Consider the following 9,651-nt stretch of genomic DNA (forward strand, 5'->3'; position numbering starts at 1 on the left):
TTTTTTTATCAGATCTGCGGTTCTAGATTTTGAAAAATCTTGTAAATCACAAATAGGCCTGGCCTAGAGCCCAGTTAAAAATAAATTGAGTTTCGGCCCAAGGCCTAGCCTGTGATCATCTATAATCTGGATCTAGCAAAATTTATGGATAGGTTTCCGTATCATGATCTGATCACATCAGAATTTCGATCCGAATTGACATGATTGGATGTTGTTTATCCTGCTTCCAGCCCTAATTCAGGATAATTATTAAACAATCTGACTGACTTTGAACCAAGTTGATCTGGTGGATGTTACTTTAAAGAACTTTTTTGAAAGGAAACAGGGTGGGACCTTGCTGGTTTTGCATATAAAACCTGGGACCTTACTTGCATATAAAACCTTGAGGATCGTGGGAGGATCTGCCTAACATATTAACTTTAATATTAGGAGCATCGATTCAAGATATCAAAATTTGTTTTGTAGAGGCTTCAAGGGTCAATAAGTTTAGCACTACTCTACTATCATGTCAGATTGCCAGGATGATTTCCGATCAGAAACGGTCTTGCAGAGCAGTTTTAGTATGGACTTGCGTTGTTTTTAATAACCAGCCCTCTGAGGTAAGTATTTAAGCGTTGCTTGCTGGAAAAAAAGGAGGCTAAAAAATAGCCTTAGATTGCACCATTCCTCACATCACAGATGTGATATTCTGCCAGAGTTGCTAAAAAATAGCCCTACAACCATCACGGCCAGCATTATTTAGCTCATTTTCCACTTCGTTAGCTTATGGCGGAATTTAGGATGCTTGTCGTATTTTCGTTTCTTTTTCTTAAAAAACAAAAGGAAACCTTTGAAAAGCAGCCGTAGACAGGTTTCATTGCTCTTTGTTTCTGAAACACTTGTTTGTCAAGGCCTTCCATAAGCATTTGAAAAACATTTGAAGCGATCCCTAAGAAGCCAATTGAGAAACCGAGAATATTAACACGCGCTGCCGAGTAATCTGGGACCAGTGCTTTGCCATATTGGTCTCTGAGCCCAGTAAACCCTGTTAATTTATTGTTTAATGAAGCTTTCAAGGCAACAGACGGCAGGTGCAGGTTATAACCCTTCAGGATGAACAAGTTGATGAGGCTCGGCAAACCTATTTGTTAAGAAGCAACTGAAAACAAATAAAGGACGGGGAATTTGACCGTCAGGTTATGGCCCGCTTATTCATCTATGGGTAGGTGAGTAAGGCTGTACTTGAAAATTGATTACATGACAATGACTACATTGGTATATCTATGGATAGGTGAGCAATTTCTCACCAATCCGCTTCTCTTATACTAGCAGAAAACGATGTAGCCGTTCATACAAGATAAAATAAACCTGCATAAGAGCATTGCATGAATTAAGGTGTTCATATACAAAATCCGCAAGACTGATGATGTTTACGCTAGTTCTAGTGTTCTGAGTTGAATATATAAATGAGTTGTGCTAAGAGAAAATTTTCAGAGTATGAACAGGACAAAATGTCAACCTTCATATACTCTTAAAAGTCGATGAATATCGGCAGATACTCAAACCAATCGTGTGATCAAATTCATCAAAATACATCCTATTAAAGAGATACATATAAAAATCCATGAGTTTTTCTTTATATCATATAAGCAATGACTATATAGCTGTTTTTCTTTCCTCACTCCCTTTCACTTCTTCTGGGGTCCCATGTTTCAATCACACATGCTAGTTATGACAATCATGCAAAACAGTTTGTGCTGTAATATCCTTCTGCGTATAAATGTGAATGCAGCTTCAAAGAGGTCTTCTGAGTGTCACTCAATTATCATAATCCTTGAAGGAGCCCTACCTCCTCAGACTCTCCACTATGTAAGTTGCATAGAGATCCCTTCAGAAATTGAAGAACAATAGGTAATTATGTAACAAGGAATTGATTCAAGTCCTTCACAAAAAGTTTGTTGTGAAGTTTGATTTGACAATAACATGCAAGCATGATCATTCTGTGCTGATGTCAAGTGCACAATATTCAGAAGATATGCAAAACAAACATTCGCAAGTCCCTTACATTGAGTATTGTATAGCTTCATATGCAGCAGTGGCAGGGAGGAAGTCATTCACTGCAACTTCCTTGTTTTCATTTTTCTTATCTGATTTGACATGTTCAAGGAGAAAACTGTTAATGTGATGCACGCACAAAAGTATGCATACGTACTAGACATGGCTATGGACCTATATCTTCAGTATCCGACGCACATGTTTAGTCTATAGTGCAGATTAGTCCCTTGGAGAGGGTAGGATCCACCATTAGATGGATTATACACAGATAGCCAATACAGGGAGAGAAAACATGCGGTTGGAAGCATCTACATACTGCCCAAAATACAACTGTAAAAGGTCAGGCAATACTGAATAATAATAGGTACTTCGGTGAATAAGAAGACAAAAAATTGTATATTGTGGTGTAATAAAAGTAGGAAATGATTCTAAGTCTTGTAATTACTAGGTCTTCTCATAGAGTTGACTAGGCCACTTATATGTCTTAATAAAAATTGTCTCATACAGATAATTCTAAATACTAGCTTAATTATGAGGATACAATCTTCAAAGAAGCGCCTGATTTCAGCTAAGCGATGAGGAGGGAGCTCCTTAATATCGGTGTAATGCTTGTATTCAGGATCATCCGCACACACTGCAATTATTTTATCATCTTTTTCTCCCTGTTCCCAGCAACAAAAACTGCATAAACACTTCTTCCCTCGAAACAACAAAAGCATATGCACGTCACCGCAAACAAAATGCATCGAACTTCATCATGCCATAAAAGGTGGAACTTATTATTAAAATCAAATAGTACAAATAATAAAACCGTCATCATCATATGCTATCTACACAGAAAACTGCACCTGATCAATCATAGGCATGAGACCTATGGCTTTAGCCCGAAGGAAACATCCTGGGAGCACTGGTTCCTGTAGAAATAGCATCGGAGATGAGAGACATTTTAACAAGAATTTTGGCGAAAAAAATTGAAACACAATAAATCATAAGAAAGAAGAAAAACAGCACAAGGGTGTTCAACTTGAAGCAAAAAGGGGCAATCTTTTGTATCACTTAAAGTCTGCTAGTTTCCTTTTCACACACCAAATTTTCTTTCATGTTGCAACCATTAAACCGAAATTGAAATATATAATGCAAAATACCTGCATGATAACCAACACATCCATGGGATCACTGTCTTCACAAAGAGTGCGTGGGATGAATCCATAGTTATGGGGGTATACCACCGATGAGTACAGCACACGGTCAACCTGCATATATGGAAGAACAATGACAATCACAGCGCAACACTGAACTAAAGCAGCAGCGAGTAGTGTCTCTACCTTTATCAGCCCGGTTTTTTTGTCGAGTTCATATTTCACCTTACTTCCCTTTCCTATTTCCACCACCTGCAAGAATGATCAATCTTTAATTAATCATATTTTTGACTAAGCGGTAGCAACTCTTACTTCATAGCTGCAATTCATATCATTTCCTTCTAACGAGTAAAAATGGTTTCCTAGGTTGCAGATCACAAAGGTTTAGGGACTCAAAAGATTTAAGGGGCAAGCAAGGCTGCGTCTTTCATTAGAAAGGTTTAACTCCCACAACAACCGAACCAGCCACTTCTGATATTCAGGCATCTCTTTCCTGTGCCTAGTTTATTATCAAGTTTAAACTAACATTACAATTCACTTGAAAAGAGAGAACAACATCCTTACACAGTTGAATATAGTTGGTGCGCCAGGACCTGCATCCAAAATGAAAAAGCCAAGTGAGACAGAATATTGAGCAGAGGGAAAGAATTCAGAAATTAGATGGAAAAAGAAATCCCGTATCAAATGGCTAAAGGAAAGGAGGGCGATAGAAAGAGATCAGATTTTTTCATCTCTCCACTTTAGCTAGAAGATCCAGAAGGAAACCTAAATGAAAGCAATGTGTAGTGCAGTATATTCTAAATGATATGCCTCCAGGAAAAATGAGTACCTATTTCAAGGTCATGCCAAGGATGTGCTGCGACAGACCTCCTGGACATGGACGAAATTATTCTCTCATTGAGAGGTGGGTGCAACCCGTTCATGTCAGAAGACTTGTTTGGTATGTCAAGAGGTGGAACCATGAAGACAAACTGACAAACATATTCCAACATAAGCAATTCTCCATAAGACATCTTGAAATCAACAACTATTGGAAAAAATATTAGAATAAAATCAACTGGCTATGGAAAAATTCAGTGTGTGGTTCAATGCAGAATCCAGTAGTTCAAGAACTAGATTTATCACTGGAGCAGACAAGAGTCTGCAGAACAAGGAACAGCATATGTCCTGAAATATGGTTGTAGATAAACATGAACTGGGACAACATATCATAATCCTAGCTTTATCAGTTCTAAGAGATGAATTATAATTATAGGTGTTTGGCATGTCATGCAATTAAAGAGGGATAATTATGATATTATAGTCTCAGAAAAGATAATACACTGGCATGCAAAGAAGGCATAACACGCAGCATTTGTCAAAAAAAATCTGTCACCGGTATGCTTACGATACTATGTCCTTGGACTAAAATTTCCACCACGTTTGCAAAAAATTCTTTTTTCTCTCATGATCTGGGCACCAAACATAAGAACAAGATGGTATCCCAATTACGCAGTCAATCAGTCAAACATCCTCATACGTGCGTATGAATATATGTACTATATATGTATGCATATGTGTGTGTGTAAAGAGAGAAGAGCTAATATGTGAGCACCTACACAACTACCCTAATAAGATCGGTCTTGGTCAAACGACTAGAGTCCAACACCAATAATTTGAGTCATTAAATGTGATCTACTATCTCTAAATTGTTTACTATAAGAAAATCATGCCCTAGCCTATGCATCATTTATATATCCAGTGTTAAAAATTAAATACTTTAAAAGTACAGAATAATGCATTTTTTTGACCATTGGGGATCTCTTGATAATAGCTTATGCATCATTTATATATTCAGTGTTAAAAAATAAATTGTTTAAAAGTACAAAATAATGCATTTTTTTGACCATTAGATGATCTTCTAATAATATGATTTTTTATAGTAAATAATTTAAAAATAGTAGATCACATCCAATAGATCGGATTATCGATGTCAGACGTCTTGTCATCTAGTGAAGACCAATCATATTGGGCAGTTGTGGGACATCCAAATATAAATATATTGAGAGAGAGAGGGAGAGGAAGCTAGAGTTAGCTATACTAAAGTGGATCTCCACTCAGATCCGACCATATCTACATTAGAAAATGGGGGTCCCCCATCGATGATTTAAGTCGTTAGATGTGATCTATTACCTCTAAACTGCTTTTACACCAAAAAATCATATGATTCAGAGACCTCTAACCTGTGCATCAAGTTATAAAATTACGTACATAATTTTATGTTATTAAGTCTGTCCATTTTTTTGATTGCTTGATGCATAGACTAGAAATCTTTAAATCACATAATCCACTTGGGTGTAGCCAAATCTAGCTCTCTCTATTTATATATATGTGTGTGTGCGCGCACGCGCGTGTAGGTAGTACATATGTATAGATTAGATCTGACCAAATTTGAGTGGAGATGTACTACAGTATAGCCAAGTCTAGCTCTCTCTCTCTTTATATATATATATATATATATATATATATATATATATATATATATATATATATATATATATATGTATGTATGTATGTATATGTACGGATACGTATGCGTATACGTATATGTATGCGTATAGGGATGCGTATGCGTATACGTAGATGTATGCGTATACGTATATGTATGTATATATATATACATATATGTGTATATATATATATGGATGTATGCATGCATGCATGCATGCATGTATATATGCATATAGGTAGTATGTATATATAGACATCCATTTTACAACAAATCGATGGCAAACCATAAAACAACCTCAGCACCAAACAAAATGGAACTATAAATCTCCATTATCAAAAAACCAGCAAGTCCAATTCCCAATTCAGAATCGACATTTGTTTTAGGGAGCATCATCTCCATCTTATCTAGTGCTTCTCAAATTAGGAAAACTTCTATCATCCTTTCTATTCTTTATTCATGCTTCTTTGGAACTAATGCCATTTAAATATATAATCATCAGGCTTCGTGTCATCTCCACAAGGCATTTGAAAAAAAAAGAAAAAAAGATGCATATTTGATCAGTTTTTCCACCGCTGTTATTTTACTCTACAATGGTGCATATCTTAAGGTACTGCTAATTAGTCATGCTGTTATGTGCAGACCTGAAAGGATGAATTGTCATGGAGGAAAGTGGACATAACAGAGTAGCAGGGAGGAAATGCAAATAATAAAGTAGCCAACTGCTTAAATCAAGCATCTAAGATAAGTATAAGTAGTTGGCTTTTGCCTGTCCCTTGATTGCAATCGAAGATTAAGTTGGAAAAAGCAATAAATTACAGATCCAAGCAACCTTCAGCAGCAGATGTAATTTGTAATGAAAAGAAGACAAGAACACCATTCCTTTTCTGAAGTAATGAAGACAAGAAAAGAATGTGCAACTACCGTGATCTCTTGTATATTAAAAAATAGAAAAAACATTATTATGCAGGAGGAGGTGAGGAATAGGGAAAAATCTTGTTTTTTTTTTTGGGTTACCTTTGCTTCTTTTATCTGCCTTCTTTTTAGTGATTATTCTAGCGAGAAAATAGAAGCATTTAACCTAAGAAGACACATAAAGTTCAAGAAAATATCAAGGTAAAATGATGATGTGGATGTACATTGTTAAGGAACACCATAATGACATGAAGGAAATGTTTATAACGATCCAATATCAAGAAATTACATGTTATATATGACAGGTAACCCACATTTCACTGTTGGTTGGAAAAGTTTTATAAGGCATACACTAATTGCATGGAATATTAAATAAATGGCACAAAAGCTTGCCAATCAGTTGCTTGAGAAGATGCCGTGGTTTTCTAATAAACCTCCCTATAAGAAGCTATACTGGTATTTATAAGAGCTTATATGGAAATCATATTTGGTGAATGTTGTTGCATCAGAACAGATGGTAGATAACATGGAAAACCATTAGATATAGAACAGAGCTGAGAAAACTGCAGACCCATATCACTAGATTTCTAAAATCTCACAATCATTACTATGTAGAAACCCTATGAAACCAACAGAATTTATAGTACTACCAAGATCTTATAAATTAGTAACTAATCTTCCGCTACTTTTCCCGTGGTAGATTATCTGGTTAGAGCAAAGAAAATACCAGGTAAATCCACCTCAGCGATGTGTATTTATGGTAAGTTTTATCTGACGAAGCTGGACCCAATCTCTTACAAGTTTCTTGCAGAAAAAATAATAGATAAAAAAATCCGAACATGAGCTTCAGATTTGGAAAGTCTGAGTTACGACGAGTAGCGTGGAACCAGCAGTAATAATGCGACCAAAAATCCACCATATCCCCATAAATAATCAGCAGACAACTAAATGACTCCTGAAACAGACAAAAACAGCGAGAGAGAGAGAGAGAGAGGGAGATCCATGACGATCCCGGAAAAAGAAAACACGACAGGAAAGGACAGAGAAAAAAACAAAGAAACTACAAGAATCTGAAACCACATCATATCAAAAAAGAAGAAAAGAAAAAGAAAAAGAAAGAACAACCTAAAATGACTTTTAAATTGCAGATAAATGCTCAAAACTCCACGATCTAGTAAGAAGATCTCGATCTAAATCGTTCTAACCCAGGCCAAGTGCATCGAACCAAAGCTCAAACAAAATAATACTTCGATCCAAATTTCCAGACCTAAAACTTCGACCAAAACCATCAAATCTGAGCTCAAACATAGATCAAGCACCCTAAAAAACAGATCCAGAATCTTTGGAGGCATGCCAACAAAGAGACATTACCTCAAAACCTGAGCGCAAGATCGGAAGCACTGTCGGCTCTCGGAAAAGGCGATAGAGAAAACTAAAAAGAAACCCTAGCGACGAAATTTATAGCGAGAGGGGTGGAAAGAGAGAGAGAACGGAAATGAAATCGAGTAGGCGACTTGCGTTCCTGTTTCCTCCCCCACTGCTATTTGTTGCAGTAGCCCGACATCGAAACGAAGGCATCATTCGAATTATTCCAAAGTATCCAGAAAAAACGGAACCATTCCCGATTCCAGTGCGTGACACGTGGCTTGATGTTATTGCTCCGCTGTCTGCTGTCTGCTGTCACTGCCGGTAAAAATTGGACGCGTTTCTAACAGTCACCCGGATCGGACGGTCCCGATCGGTTCGCTGACGATTCCCCGTCGGTGGGGATGGCGTGGAAGCGACGCCTCCGTTAACAAGGAAAGCGGTATTATTCTCCGCAGAGAAAGGAGAGGTCATCCCTGACGCCCAGCACGTTAAATGGTGTTATGCTGCTCCGTTGGAACTAGTTTAGGTTGCCTCCCTTGCCTCATCTGTCACGGCATTGACAGGTGCTCCGCGGCTGGGACTTGGAATAGAAAAGGCCAGCTTGGAAACGGGCACGTCCGTCGTGATAGTGGAGACTTGGCAATGTCGTGATAGAGATCCCTAAAAGCCGTCGCCTACAGCTGGGGAAGATATTTCTATGGTCAAATCTGTTCTTTGGCACGTTCTACTTGGCCACCGTATGCTTTTTATTTGCTCTTACCAACGAAAAGTATCTACAAGTTGTTCCAGAAGATGATGCTTGGTTGGCATAGCCACAGAAACCAGATTTCGGATCCGACATAGCCATCTATAGCCAGACATTTAGATATTTGATGGATGAGCTAGGAATCTCATTTGCCGGTTTTCTTGTATGGTTGGATCGATCGGTCTAATCCTATTTTATAACTATTATTTTGCATGCAACCGAAAAAAGATGACATCAATTAGCGAAGAAAGGAAAAAAAGGGAAAACTGTTATTATTCATGCATGATTTTATATGTAATTGATGTGAAAATTCTATGAATGGCAGCAATCTTTGGATTATAAACTTTGAAATATATATCAAGTCAAGCATGCGAGACACAGGCATGGAGTCGAGAGCTTCGTTTTGCAAAAGTCGAGCAAAAAAAAAAAAACATCATTCAAACATTGTCCTTGAAACATTGTCGTTTTCCCATGTACCACTGCATTCAACTTTTTTTAATTTTAAATCAATATTCGTGCTGAATTATTAATCAGGGAGGGAATGCGGTTGGGAGCATCTTTTATGCTTGGTCTAAATTCAATCTATCTATCCTAAGTCAACAAAAAATGGTTATGGATCATGATCCCTTGATTTCCACCTCCAGACATAATGGAACCATGCTTCTTCCTCTATATAAATAGAGTCAAGGGATCTTAAAGGAACATAAAGTCATAGCTCATACCATTATTTTACTCTTCTTTCTTCCAGATTGATGAGTTAACCTCTTGCATATGCAATGAGTTGATCTTTCAATAGCCAAGCTGTCTAAACCGACCTATTTAGGCTGAGCCATCCAACCCTAGCTACACCTACCGAGCTCTCCAGTAGATATTCTACAAAAAAGAGCCTAGGGTATCAACTATCAAATATACAAATTGGATTATCTTACACCACTCTTATTTTTTTTTTACTTTCATATTGT

The 9,651-nt window shown here is 37.2% G+C and overlaps 1 protein-coding gene across 3 annotated transcripts; it reads right to left on the reverse strand.

The window, feature by feature from the left end:
* Positions 1–1,466: 1,466 nt before the first annotated feature.
* On the reverse strand, positions 1,467–8,157 carry LOC103710805 (soluble inorganic pyrophosphatase 4). Of its 3 annotated transcripts, XM_008796714.3 has the most exons (10): positions 7,948–8,156; positions 7,304–7,380; positions 4,003–4,144; positions 3,738–3,766; positions 3,360–3,425; positions 3,180–3,287; positions 2,883–2,948; positions 2,576–2,696; positions 2,045–2,126; positions 1,472–1,867 (listed from the first exon to the last, which is right to left on the reverse strand). In XM_008796714.3, the coding sequence occupies exons 3-10, from the start codon at positions 4,133–4,135 to the stop codon at positions 1,825–1,827; spliced, it is 648 nt and encodes a 215-aa protein (XP_008794936.1). In that variant the 5' UTR covers positions 4,136–4,144; positions 7,304–7,380; positions 7,948–8,156; the 3' UTR covers positions 1,472–1,824. The 3 variants fall into 3 exon arrangements, with proteins under 3 accessions (XP_038980127.1, XP_008794936.1, XP_008794929.1); XM_008796707.4 differs by lacking the exon at positions 7,304–7,380 and having other exon boundaries at positions 7,948–8,155; XM_039124199.1 differs by lacking the exons at positions 2,045–2,126; positions 7,304–7,380 and having other exon boundaries at positions 1,467–1,979; positions 7,948–8,157.
* Positions 8,158–9,651: the final 1,494 nt, after the last annotated feature.

Source organism: Phoenix dactylifera, chromosome 3 (assembly GCF_009389715.1).
Source record: "Phoenix dactylifera cultivar Barhee BC4 chromosome 3, palm_55x_up_171113_PBpolish2nd_filt_p, whole genome shotgun sequence".
Lineage (NCBI taxonomy): Eukaryota > Viridiplantae > Streptophyta > Magnoliopsida > Arecales > Arecaceae > Phoenix > Phoenix dactylifera.